Source organism: Diorhabda sublineata, chromosome 3, assembly GCF_026230105.1.
Source record: "Diorhabda sublineata isolate icDioSubl1.1 chromosome 3, icDioSubl1.1, whole genome shotgun sequence".
NCBI classification, from domain to species: Eukaryota; Metazoa; Arthropoda; class Insecta; order Coleoptera; family Chrysomelidae; genus Diorhabda; species Diorhabda sublineata.
The window spans coordinates 26,903,127-26,917,225 of record NC_079476.1 but is presented as its reverse complement, the minus strand read 5'-3'; the positions used below and the strand labels follow the sequence as shown (position 1 = coordinate 26,917,225).

At 34.3% G+C, this 14,099-nt stretch overlaps 1 protein-coding gene across 2 annotated transcripts in view; it reads right to left on the bottom strand.

The window, feature by feature from the left end:
• LOC130441960 (titin) overlaps positions 1-14,099 on the bottom strand; it is a 159,229-nt gene that overhangs the window by 6,327 nt on the left and 138,803 nt on the right. For both annotated transcript variants that reach the window (XM_056775888.1, XM_056775887.1), the window contains 4 exons: positions 13,842-13,967; positions 1,716-13,775; positions 1,343-1,657; positions 312-1,280 (listed from right to left, as the gene is read on the bottom strand). In XM_056775888.1, the coding sequence (XP_056631866.1) occupies positions 312-1,280; positions 1,343-1,657; positions 1,716-13,775; positions 13,842-13,967 (13,470 nt within the window). The remainder of the gene's footprint in view (positions 1-311; positions 1,281-1,342; positions 1,658-1,715; positions 13,776-13,841; positions 13,968-14,099) is intronic.

Sequence of the window (14,099 nt, the reverse complement as noted above, 5' to 3'; positions counted from 1 at the left end):
AAATACACAGTGCAGTTTGGAAAATTAATGTTAATTATTAAAAAAAAAATAATTTATTTAGAAATAATGTAAATATAGCAGCCAACTATAGAAGCATTCTTTGGTAATCTAAAGCTCAAAATTGCAGGCAGATCTTCTTCATTTACTTGCAGATGGTTTATTAGACGAAGCCTACAAAGCAAAAGCATCGATTTTCGAATTCTTCCTTTGATTCCTTATCCAAATACTAAAGCATAGCGGAGAAACTACAAAATATTCAATAATTAAGCAGAAGCAGTTATAATAATACAGATGAAAACAAAATAATTTACCTTCAACGGTAACACTCGCAGTGGTTTCTACATAACCTAAAGAATTCGTGGCTCTAACTGTGTATTTACCAGTATCTGATAAAGTACTTTTTGTAATATTAACGGTGTAGGTATTATCGTATTTTTTGTATAACGGTTTACTCAACGGTTTACCATCTTTAAACCACTCGATAGTTGGTTCTGGATTACCAGATATGACAGTTGACAGTTTTACGGGTTCTCCTTTTCTTACGGTAAGTGATTCCAACGGCGATAATAATTCAGGAGGTTCTTTGCTCTTCGTTGTAACTTTAAGAGTGAATTCTACGGAAGCTTCACCTTCTCTATTCTTCGCTACAATCTTGTATCTTCCTTCTTGCTTCTTTTCCACTTTTTTTATCTTCAAAATAGTTTTGTAAGTATAAGTTTCCGATGTAGTTATAATTATAACGTTTTTCTTTGTTGATAATTTCTTGCCGTTGCAGTACCATTTGATTTCAGGTTCCGGTACACCGACTAGGGTACTTTCTACTTCGACGTCTGTTTCTTCTGGTATACATTGTGGTTTAGGTTTCTTGGCAAAAGTAGGCGGAACACCTTCGAGTATATCAGCGAAAGAAGAAGTACGAGATAAACTTTTTCGCGAAATAGAAGTTAAATCTGAAGCGTGAGATGATAAAGGTCCTTCGACGATTAATTCTGTGGTACTGGAAGCGAAACCGGCGGAATTTTTAGCCACGCAAGTGAAAGTTCCGGCGTCTTCCGGGAATACTTCTCTTATTATAAGTGTAGCTACGTTATCGTCGTCGTAATACATTTGGAAATCTTGTGTTGTTTTGATTATATGAGTTTGTCTGAACCAAGTCACTTGTGGTCGAGGGAATCCTTCTACTTTACATTCAAATTGTACGGTGTATCCGTCCGGAGTTATGATTGGTTCAAGCTTCTTGATAAATTTGGGGGCTGAAGCCTTTTCTTTCGATTTAGGCTCTGAAAATAAGAACATAAAAGATGTCACGGGGTATTTTCGGAAATTTTTGATCAGTACTTACTTTCAAACACGGGGAGTTTATCAATTTTCTCGTTTAATTTTCTCTGTACGTATTGCTGATATTGTTCTTCTTTCATCAGTATTTTAGCAGGAACCCATCCGGTTTCTTCTGTCAAATGTTTCTTCACTAACCACCAATCCGAATCTGGGTTTTCGATAACGTAAACCTTTTCACCTTCTACCATATCGATTGCCTGATCGGCTTCAGCGTCGTAGATGGTGATTGAATAATAAACGTCTCCTACTTCAACTTCTTCTTCGTGTATAACCTCTTCAACTACTTCTTTTTCTTTCGTTATGCTTAGAGAAACTGCTTCTATTTGGAAAAATCAATAAATAATTAAATAAATAAAATGTATGAGTATTGAAATTACCTTCGTCGAATATTACAGATTCCTTTCTTTTTGGTTTAATTGTGAAATTGCCCTCGCCCTCTTCTTCATAATCGACTTGTTTGATTGGTGTCTTGAAACTGACTTCTTCTTCATTTTCTTCCACGACTGAGTATTTCCTGGAAGGTCTTCGTTTGAAAGAGATATGGAAACTTTCCGAGATATCATCGTCTTCGGGAACTTCTTCTTCAGGTTCATCGATTATTTCTTCAATAGTCGGTCCTTCGTTTTCAATTTCTTGCGTGATTTTAACAGTATCTTCAGTTGTTTCTTCGGAATATGTTAGTGGTTTTTGTTTCTTCAATTTCACTTTTGTCGATAGAGATATTTCTTCTTCTGCGTATTCGTCGAGGGATATTTTGAATTCCGTTTCGACGTCTTCTTTTGTTTTCGTTGTTTTTGGTCTAAATGTAACAGTTTCTATTTCTGCTATATCTGGAACTTCCGGTTGAGATGGTTTCCTAACTGGTTTCAATCTTTGAACAGTTAATTCATCAGATTGCTCTTCAACGGAAGGTGTTTTTCGTACTGGTTTCTTAACCTTTATTTCCACGTTTTCTTCGACATTTTCCGGCTCTTCTTTAGGTTTCATAGTAATTTCGGCTTCGGTATCTTCCTGTTCAGGTAACTTCTCTTTCGGTTTCTTCTTGATGATTACTTCAGTTCTTTCATCTGTTTCTTCTAATGGTTTGTCATCGACGATTTCGTATTTTTTAATTGTAATTTCGTCTTTTTCTTCGCCTACGGGAGTTTTCTTTGCAGGTTTCAATTTTAGCTCGGCCTCTTCGTCATCTGATACTTGTTTCGGTACTGTAACTTCATCTTCTGTCACAGGCACATGCTTTTTAATCGTGATAGCATCTTCTTCTTCGTCTTTAAATTTGGGAGTATCTTTTGTTTTTTGTATTGTAATTTCAGTGTCTTCTTCTACTGTTGGTTTTACCTCAATCGTTATTTCTGCTTCCTCCTCTATCACAGGTTTACTTTTCTTCTTAGATTTTGGTTTTTTGATTTGTACTTTTACCTCTTCCTCACCTTCAGGCTGCAGCTCAGGGATATATTTTTTGATCGTTAGTTCATCTTTGTCTTCATCTTCTTTCTTAGGCTTGGTCTTAGGCTTCTTAATAGTAACCTCTTCTGTGCTCTTTTCTTCCTCAGGTTTGGGTTTTATCGTTATTTCAGCCTCAACCTCATCTATAGTTTCTCGTGTTTCGTCTACTTTGGGCTTGGGCTTTATTATGACCTCAGATTCGTCAGTAGGAACCTCTTCTTTTTCGTCTTTGGGTCCTGGAACGAATTTTTTAACAGTAATCTTATCTTCGCCTTCATCTTCTTTCTTTGGTTTAGTCCTGGGCTTCTTAATAGTAACCTCTTCTTTGTCTTGTTCTTCGTCTGGTTTGGGTTGTAAAGTTATTTCTGCTTCAACCTCTTCAACAACTTTTGGTGCTTCTTTTACTTTAGGCTTGGGCTTAATTATAACTTCAGATTCGACAGTAGGAACTTCTTCTTCCTCTTTGGGTACTGGAATAAACTTTTTGACAGTTATTTTATCTTCTCCCTCATCTTTTTTCTTAGGCTTAGTCTTGGGTTTCTTAATAGTAACCTCTTCTTTGTCCTGTTCTTCGTCAGGTTTGGGTTTTATCGTTACTCCTGCTTCAACCTCTTCAACTGCTTCTGGGGCTTCTTGTACTTTCGGCTTGGGCTTAATTATAACCTCAGATTCGACAGTAGGAACCCCTTCTTCTTCTTTTGGTACTGGAACGAATTTTTTAACAGTAATCTTATCTTCGCCTTCATCTTTTTTCTTTGGTTTAGTCTTGGGCTTCTTGATAGTAACCTCTTCTGTACTCTTTTCTTCCTCAGGTGTGGGTTTTATCGTTATTTCTGCTTCAACCTCTTCAATAGTTTCTGGTGTTTCGTCTACTTTGGGTTTGGACTTTATTGTGACTTCAGATTCGACAGTAGGAACCTCTTCTTCTTCTTTTGGTACTGGAACGAATTTTTTAACAGTAATCTTATCTTCGCCTTCATCTTTTTTCTTTGGTTCAGTCTTGGGCTTCTTAATAGTAACCTCTTCTTTGTCTTGTTCTTCGTCTGGTTTGGGTTGTAAAGTTATTTCTGTTTCAACCTCTTCAACAACTTCTGGTGCTTCTTTTACTTTAGGCTTGGGCTTAATTATAACTTCAGATTCAACAGTAGGAACCTCTTCTTCTTCGTCTTTGGGTCCTGGAACGAATTTTTTAACAGTAATCTTATCTTCTCCCTCATCTTTTTTCTTAGGCTTAGTCTTGGGTTTCTTAATAGTAACCTCTTCTTTGTCCTGTTCTTCGTCAGGTTTGGGTTTTATCGTTACTACTGCTTCAACCTCTTCAACTGCTTCTTCTACTTTCGGCTTGGGCTTAATTATAACCTCAGATTCGACAGTAGGAACCTCTTCTTCTTCTTTTGGTACTGGAACGAATTTTTTAACAGTAATATTATCTTCGCCTTCATCTTTTTTCTTTGGTTTAGTCTTGGGCTTCTTGATAGTAACCTCTTCTTTGTCTTGTTCTTCGACAAGTTTGGGTTTAATTGTTATTTCTGCCTCAACCTCTTCAATTGTTTCTGGTGCTTCTTCTACTTTCGGTTTGGGCTTTATTATGACTTCAGATTCGACATTAGTTTCTTCTGTTACTTCTTCTTTAGGAGCAAGTTTCTTAACTACAATTTCATCGCTTCCTTCATCTTCTTTTTTAGGTTTGAACTTCGGTTTTTTTATCGTGACCTCTTCCTTTTCGTCAAGTTTAGGTTTAAGTACAACTTCAGCTTCAACCTCTTCTACAGTTTCTGGCTGAAGTTCTGGTTTCGGTTTGATTAAAATTTCTACTTCTACGGTTTCATCTTCTTTAGTTTCATCTTGAGGAAGAGGAACGAGTTTTTTAATGGTTATTTCTGCTTCTTCCACAGTTTTCTTTTTAGGTTTCGTTCGTTTTTTCTTGATTGTAACATCTTCAGTCTCTTCCCTCTTAGGCTTTAGGAGGATTTCATTCCCTTTTTCATCTTCCTTTTTGATTTCACCTTCAGGTTTGTATTGAATTTCTGTTTCTTCTTGTGGTTCTTCCACTTTAGGCGATTCCGGTACTTCTTCTTCGACTATGGGGGTTTCTTCAGGTTTTTTCTTCGGTTTTTTCTTCAATTTTATTGATACTTTTTCGGTTTCTATCATTTCTGTTTCTTCAACAGTTTTAGTACCAGGAATAATGATATCATTCTCAGTTTCTTCCTCTACTCTGCTATCTTCTGGTTTTTTACTAATTTCAACTTCTTGGATTATTTCTTCTTTAGACTCAGGTTCCTCTTTTTCAGGTATTCTGAATTTAATATCGGCTTCCTTTTCTGGACTAGTTTCTTTTGGTTTTCCTTTGACGAGAACGATTTGTTCGGGCTCTTCACCGGGTTTGTCCTTATCTTCTGGTTTTTGTTTAGATTTCTTCTTTTTAGGTTTTTCCGGTTTAGCTTTGTCGATTTCTGGAAGATCTAAATCTTCTTTTTCTGGAGACTTCCTATCGATATCGTATGGTTCGAAAGGTATTTTTTCAATAAGTGTTTCTGGTTTCTTTTCACTCACTTTACTTTCTTCCGGTTGTGGTTTTTCCTCTTTAACCGTTTCTTCTTGTAGAGTTTCTTCTTCTTTGGAAGGTTTACTTTTAAGCTTAACTTCTTCTGATTGTTCTTCTTCTTTAGGGATTTTCCCTTTTTGTTTCTTTAGAGGTAAAGTTACTTCAGGTTCTTGTGGTGTTTCCTTTTCTTTCTTTTCATACCGATATATATCGTCTACTGTTTCTGGTTTATTTTTCTTCAGTTCTTCAAATTCCAAGTCCAATTTTTCTAGATCTGTAGGTTCTTTTTCTACTTCTTTGAGCTTACGCCTCTTGGTTTTCAACGTTTTTTCCGCTTCTTTTACGTTTCTTGATATCTCTCCAGTGCCTCTTATTGTATTGAGCTCTGTTATTTTTAGAGTATGTAAAGTCGGTGGATAATCCACGTAATTTATTCTACTCTTCAACCTTGGTTTCAATTCTTTCTTTTCTTTTGGTTTTTCAACTACTTTCGGCTTCGGTTTTGGTTTTTTAAGTTTAATTTCATCTAATTTTTCAGGTTCTTTTGGAGTTTCTGATACAACATCTTTCTTTTCGTCTTCTTGTTTTTTTATTGGAACGATTGGTTTTTCTTGTTCTGGTTTTTCGATCTTTTCTTCAACTGAAGTAGTTTCAGTATCAATGGGAACTTCTAAAGGTGTTTCTTCGCTTATCTTTTCTTCTGGTGATTCTTCTTGTGGTTTTTCTTCGCTTGAAATAGAAGGTTCTGGTTTTTTAGTACGTTTCTTTTTAATAACTTTCTTTTTAATTTTGTCTAAATCTATATCAATATCACTCTCTTCTTCTTCGTCATCTTTAATATAAATAACGGTTTGAGTAGGCTTATCTGGAATTTCTTCTTTTATATACAACACTTCTTGGTCGTCCTGTTTTTTGAATGGTTTTAATTTTATTCCTTCGGGAGTATCTTCAGGTTTATCTTTTTTAGGAATTCTGAATTTAACTTCTTCCGGTTGTTCCTCTTCGGGTTGTTTAGGTATACCTTTTTGTAATAAAAATTCTTCAGTTTCTGGAAGTGGTTTGGTCTTCTTCTTTTTAACATATTTTGTTTTATCTTTTGGAGGTTTTTCTTCTTCTTCCTTTTCTTCTTCCGGTGGTACGTATTCTTCTTTTTCTATATCGTTTCGATCTATATCGAACGGTTCGAAATCTATTTTGTCTTTAATTTCTTTTTGTTCTAATTTATCTGGTATTTTTTCTTCATCTTTCGGCTTCGGTTTTGGTTTTTCTTTTTCGGTCTCTTCTTCCGGTTTAGGCTTTCCAGGTGTTTTCTTCAGAGTAATATTCTCATCTGGAATTTCAGGAGCATCTGGTACTTTTCCTTTACCTATTTTAATTGTAACTGAAGGTTCTTCTTCGTGTGCAGCAGGTTCTTTGGGAGTTCGTGTGAATTTCGCCGGTTCTTCTGGTTCTTTCGGTGCAGGTTTTTCCGGTTTTTCTATTTCCAAATCCACTTTTTCCAATTCGATTTTTTCGGGTTCTTCTTCTTTTGGTTTCACTTTACGTTTTATTTTCTTCAATTTCTTCGCTTCTTCTATATTACGGGAAAGTATGCCATTTTCCCTTACAGCGTTTAATTCAGTTATCTGAAGTTTCTGTAATATTTCTGATAGAGGTGGGAAATCGATCCAGTTTATTCTGCTTTTCAATTTAAGTTTCGGAATAGTTACACTCTTTTCTTCTTTTTTCTGGGGAGCTTTAGACTTTTTCAGTTTAATATCGGCGAGATTGATAGGTTCTTCTTTTATTTCTATTATTTTTGGTTTCTGTGCTATAACTTCGATTCTAACAATTTTCATAAGAACTGGTTTAACAGGTTTCTTAATGACCTTGGGTTTCTTTCTATAAGCTTCATCTACTTGTTCCGGTTCCGCTTTCTTTAGCTCTTCAAATTCTTTATCTAATTTTTCTAATTCCTTCACTCTCACTACTTTCTTCTTTTTAGGTTTAACCTTTTTCGCTTCTTCTACATTTCTAGATAAAACTCCATTTTCTCTATAAACCGGCTCTAATTCAGTGATTATTGGTTTGCATTCTTTCTCATTCAAAGGTGGGAAATCTATGTAATCTATTCTACTCTTCAGTAAAACTTTCGGTACAATTTTCTTAGGTTTTATATCTTGTTTAACCGCTTTAGGTTTCTTTAGTTTTATTTCGGCAAACTCTGGAATTATTTCACTGATAGTTGGTATTTGTGCCTTTTGTACAGGTATACGTTCAATCGAGACGCGTACAGGCTTTTCAGGAATTGCTTCGTCAACTGCTTCCACTTTTGGTTTCTTAACTTTAGCTTTTTTCACTTTACGAGGCTCTTCCTCTACTTTTAGCTCATCAATTTTATCCTCTTCAAGTTGAGAAATCGGCATTTCGTATTTTTCTATATCCTGCTGTTCAGGTTTCAATTTTTCTTCCTCTTCTTCTACTGTAGACTTATCTTTCAATTTTTCTTCCTCTTCTTCTACTGTAGACTTATCTTCTGTAGGAATTTGCTGCTTTGTATCATCTACTTTTTCTTCTTCCAGCATAAAAGGTTCTATCGACTTTTCTTCTTCATTTGGAACTTCATCTTTAGATTTTGATTTTGGCTTTTTGATTTTTCTTATAACCTTTTTCTTTGTTATAACATCTTCCTCTTCTTCTGCTTCTATGTATTCTACTGCGGATTTGAGTGGTTCCTTGGGTTCTTCTACAGTTACTGTATAAATTTCGTTATCATCTTCTTTCTTAAATGGTTTGAGTGTAATTTTTTCTGGGCTTTCTTCGGGCTTTGGTTTCTGTTTATATTTTTTGTCAATTTCTGGTACATCTTCTACATCTTTTGGTTTACCTTTACCCATTTCCAGTTGATGTTCTTCAGTTTCAGGTTCTGCTTTTTTCTTTGGTTTTTTCGGTTTCTTAGAAACAGTTTCGGGTAATTTCTGATCAGTTTCTTCTTCGAATGCTCGTGGAATATACTTTTCTAATTCTGTATCCTCTTTATCAAAATCTTTGGGTATAAATGGTTCCAAATTAGGAGATTCTTTATCGTCTATAACTCTGGAAGCAGGTTTATCTTCTGTACCTTTAGGAACTTTTATTACTTCTGGTGTTTCTTCTTCGGAAGGTTTTTTAATTATTTTCTTAAGTTTTATCGGTTCTTCTTGTGGTTTTTCCTCAGGTAATTTTCCTTTTCCGATTTGAATCTTTTTCGGTTCTTCTTCGGTAATTTCAGGCTTTTCTTTTGGTTTTTTAGGCGTTTTATATTCTTCGTCTACCTTTTCAAGTTGTTTTTTAGATTCTTCAAAATCTTTATCTAATTCTTCCAACGATTTTATTTCTCGTTCTATATCTTTAACTTTTATACGTTTTTTCTTTGGAACCTTTTCAGCGTCTTTGATATTTCTCGATAAAACTCCATTATCTCTATATACAGGAGGAAGTTCTTTGATTATGGGGATAGTTTGAGCCTCGTGCTCAGGCGGGAAGGGTACGTGGACTATCCTACTTTTAAGTAAAAATTTAGGTACCTTGGTGGTTTTTGGTTCTATTTTTGTGGGTATTTTGGGTTTCTTCAATTTAATTTCCCCAAGTTTTACTGGTTCATCGAGAGTTGTTACAACCGAATGTTGGACTTTGGTTGGAGTGATTTCAACTTTGAGTTGTAATTTTTCTGGTTTTTCGTCTTTTTCTAAAGGTTTTACTTCCTCTGGTACTGAATCTGCTGCCTTGGTTGCTTCTTTCACCTTCTTTTTCTTGATTATTGTTTTCTTTTTAATTTTCTCTTTTTCAGTTGTTCCTTCGTTTTCGTCTTGTGGTAAGACTTCATCCACTGTTTCTTCCACGAGAGTTTCGGTTTCAACTTCTTTAATTTCTTCTATCGGAAATTCCTCGACTTTTTCTTCTACCGGCAACTCTTCAGGTGATTTAATTTCTTCAGCTGAAGACTCTTTCGATTTTGATCTCATCTTTTTAACTTTTTTCTTAGTGGGCTCTTTTTGTTCCACAGTGTCGATTATTTCTTTTTCTTCTACAGAAGGAATTTGGGGAAGTTTCGATGTATCATCAGTATCAGGTTTCATTTCCTCTTTTTCTAACGGTTTCATATCCTCTGGAATTTCATCTGCTGCTTTATCTGTTTCCTTTACCTTCTTTTTCTTAATAATCGTTTTCTTTTTAATTTTTTCTTTTTCAGTTATTCCTTCTTCTATTGGTATTTCTTCCTTGTCTGGTAATATTTCATCCACTGTTTCTTCTAGAACAGTTTCGGTTTCGTCAATTTCTTCGTCTTTTTCTTCATCTGGTACTTTAATTTCTTCAACTGAAGGTTCTATCGTTTTTGGTTTAATCTTTTTGACTTTTTTCTTGGTAGGTTCTTTCTGTTTAACGGTTTCGATTATTTCTTCTTCTTCTACAGTAGGAATTTGAGGAAGTTTCAAAGTATCATCGATATCCGGTTTCATTTCTTCTTTTTCTTCGTCTTTTTTGAATGGTTTTAGAGTTATATCTTCAGGTATAGGTTCAGGTTTAGGTTTCTGTTTATATTTAAGATTTATATCACTTTCGTCAGGTTCTTCTTTTTGTTTTGGTGTTCCTTTTATAAGAGTGATTTCTTCTGTTTCTGGAGGAATTTTAACTTTCTTCTTCTTAGGTACTTTCTTCATTTCTGGTGTTGGTTGTTCGATTGTATCTTTTTCTTCTTCAATACGCTCTGGTTTTTCTAATTCGACATTTTCTCGTTCTATGTCGTAAGGTTCAAATTTCAATTTGTCGCGCGTGTCTTCTTCTTCTTTCACTTTAGGTTTATCTCCAGAAGGAACTTTCTTAATAACTGGTTTTTCAGAATCTTCTTCTTTTTCAGTAGGTTTCTCTGGTACTGCTTTTAATTTAACTTGTTCATCAATGTCTTCTTTTTCTGGTATTTTACCTTTCTTTTTAATAATTTGTTTAGGTTCTTCTTCGGAAACCGGTTTTGATTTTGGTTTAGCTTCATATTTGAATACGTCATCGACTTTTTCTAATTCTTTCTTTTTCAGTTCATCAAGTTCTAGATCTAATTTTTCTAGATTTTTCATATCAACGTCCTTATCTCTAAGTCTTCTCTTCTTTGTTTTCGGTACCTTTTCAGCTTCTTTAACATTACGTGATAAAACTCCATTATCTCTATAAACAGGTTCTAATATCGATATTCTCGGTAAACTTTCCGATTCCGTTTCAGGTGGAAACCGAATAAAATCGATTCTACTTTTCAATAGGAATTTCGGTTTTTTAACTTTATCCTCCTTTCTTTGTACTATTTTTGGTTTTTTCAATTTGATATCCCCAAATAATGGAACATCTTTCGATTCTACTACTTTAACTTTTTGTGCTTGAATTTCTTTCCTTTCTATAGGCATAAGTACCGATAGTTCCCTTCTAAGTTTCTTGGGTTTCTTTTCCTCAGATATCTCTTCTGATGGGGTGTCTTCTATCGGTTGTGCTCCTGAAGGTTTTTTCTTTTTCACCTTTTTAATTTTCGGTTTCTTCAATTGATCTTCTTCTTCATCTTGATCTTCTATTTCGATAATTGAAGAATCTTCTTTTGTTACCTCTTCTACTTCTACCATTTGTTCTTCTAGTAGTTTCTCTTCTTTAGGTTTCTTCTTTTTAATTTTCTTTACTTTAGGTATTTCCGCTATTTCTTGTTCTTCCTCTAACACTATACTATATTGTGGTTCTTTTCCTTCTTCTTCTATACAAAGGATTTCTATTATTTCGTCTTTTGTCGCTTTAGGTTTTTTGAATCTTCTTTTTATTATCTTTTTCGTTGGTTCTCCTTCATGTACTTCACTTTTGGTTATAACTACTTCTTCTGGTAGCTCTTCTATGTAAGATGGTATGCAACTTGTTACTGAAGGTATCGTTAAAAGTTGTTCCGACGATAATTCGTGTTCTTCTACAATAACTGTAGTTTTAGGAAGTTCACCCTCTTCTGTTACCGAGAAAATTTCAGTAGTTTCTTCTTTATTTCCTGTTATTTTTTTAATAACTTTCTTTTTAGAAATTTGTTTTTTAGGTACGCCATGTTTATCTATATGTTCGATAACTGTAACTTCTTCGGGACTTTCTTCAATATAAGATGGTAAAGAAGATACTTCTTCTGTTACATCAATTTCTTCTATAGTTACTGATCCCTGAGGTTTTTTATCTTCTTCTTGTACTATTTCTATTTTGATTATCTCATCTTTGCTACCTTTTCGTTTCTTCAGCGTTCTCTTTTCGACTACTTGTTTATTTGGTTTACCTTGTTTATCTGTTTGTTCGATTATTTTTACTTCCGAAGGAAGTTCTTCTATAACTATTTCTGGTATTACGAACGTATGTGAAAGAATTTCTTCAAATACGTCTTCCTCATCAATTACAACTGAGGTTTGGGGTTCTTTACCTTCTTCCTCTTTTGTAACAATATTTGTAGTATGTAATTTGTTTCCTTTACGATGTTTTATGGTTCTATGCTTGACAGTACTTTTTTCGATACCTGTTGGTGTTAGTTTTTCTATTATTTTTACGTCTTCGGGAAGTTCTATTACATATTCAGATTCGTCGATAGTTAAATCTTCTTCTGGTACGATAATTTCTTGAATTACCACCGTGGTTTGTGGTTTTTCACCTTCTTCTTCTCTAGTTATAATTTCCGTTACTTCTTCTTTGTCATGACCCTTACGTTTTTTCATTATTTTCTTTTTGATTGTCACTTTTTTATCATCCTCTATTTTAGTTTCAACTTCTTCTGGCATCTCAATAACTACGGTAGTTGGCATATCTTCTGGTTGCTCTTCCTCAACAACTTCTTCTATTACAATTGACGTCTGTGGTTGCTTTCCTTCTACTTCTATTGTACGTATTTCTGTTATTTCGGTTTTGTCATCTTTTTTCTTTTTCAAAATTCTTTTCCTTACAGTTTTCGTCAGAGGTTTACCATTTTCATCTTCTATTTCTATAATTTGAACGTGTTCGGGTAGTTCTTGTAATACTTCGGGTTTGCCGATAACAACAACTTCGTTTTCCCTATGGGCAACTTCCACTGTCGGTAAAGCTAACGCTTTCTTCAGAAGTTCGATTTGAATCATTTCCTCAACCCCTTCGGTTGTTTCTTTCTGAGATAATGTGGGAACTATCAAAATATTGTCTTCCGTTATTAATGTTGGTTCGGTTTCTTTGGGTTTCTTTTTAATCTTTTTCTTTATAGTTTTCGTTTCTTTAACATCTTCAACGATAACTGTTTCTTGTGGGACTTTAGCTTCTTCTTCTTCTTCTACTACTTTAATTTCTTTATCGTCTTTTTGTTTCTTTATAATCTTCTTTTTTATCTGTTTTTCAATACCCTGTTCTTTTGGAACTTCCTCGATAATTTCAGGTAATTCCACTACTGTTATGGTGGTTTCAGGTTTTTTATCTTCTTCTTGGACAGTTAGTATTTCTGTTACTTCTTGTTTATCACCTTTTCGTTTCTTTATCGTACGTTTTTTGGTTACAGTTTTTCTTGGAACTCCATCTTCGATAGTTTCGGCTACTGTTACTTCTTCGGGTAGCTCTACAATAATTGGTTTCGTTGTTTCTTCTTCGATGGGTTCTTCGCTGATCATTATAGATGTTTGTGGCTCTTTTCCTTCTTCTGTTACAGTTACGATTTGAGTTAACTCTTTCTTGTCGCCTTTTTGTTTTCTAAAAACTTTCTTTTTGATTATTTTCGTCTTTGGACCTTCCTTGGTGTCAATTTCAGCAACGGTTATTGTTTCGGGCAATTCTTCTACAATTGTTGTTTCTTGCGTTGTTGGTTTTGTTGATTGTAGTTCTTCTTCTCGTTGTTCAATTTCAGTAATAGTAACTGTAGGTTCTAGCATTTTGCCATCTTCTTCAACGGTTGAAATTTCTGTTGTTTCTTGCTTTTTACCTTTTTGTTTTCTAATAACACGTTTAGTTACTTTCGTTGTTTTTACTTTTCCTTCATCGATGGTTTCCATGATTTTAACTTCTTCTGGTAGTTCCTCTACGTACGTAATTTCTTCTTTAGGTTTCTCATCTTCTTCGTATACTGATACGGATGTTTGAGGTTCTTTACCTTCCTCTTGTACTGTTAGTATTTCTAGGGTCTCTTGGACACCTTTTTTTATTTTTTTAATGACTCGTTTCTTCAATATAGTTTTCTTCGGGACACCATCTTCAATAGATTCGATAACTTGCACGTCTTCTGGTAATTCTTCAATATCTTCAGAAATAACTGATGATTTTTGAGGTTCTATTTCTTCTTCTTCTACAAAAAGGATTTCTGTGGAACCAAGTGTGTCACTTTTTGGTTTCTTGACTATTTTCTTTTTGACGATTCTTTTCTTCGGGGTCTCTTCTTCAAACGTTTCTATTGCTTCTTTTATCTCTGTCTTTTCTGTAACTATTTTGAGGAAATATATTTATTAATGAAGAATTGAAATTTTCGACATGATCTCCTACAACTTACCTTCTATTGGTTTTTCTATTTCAGGAATTTCATCGATTGGTTTTTGAGTCTGTATCGTTTCTATGACTACTGATTCTTGAATTTCACGTACTATTTGAGCTTTTCCTGATTCAATAGATGGAGTTTCTAAAATATAAGTAATCAGTAATTCATGTTTCAACAAGAACTAGTAGTGGTTATTTGACGTCAGACTTAATAGCAAAGAAAAAACCTTATTTAACATGTAAATAGTTCTGATCAAACCACTATTTGTTCTTT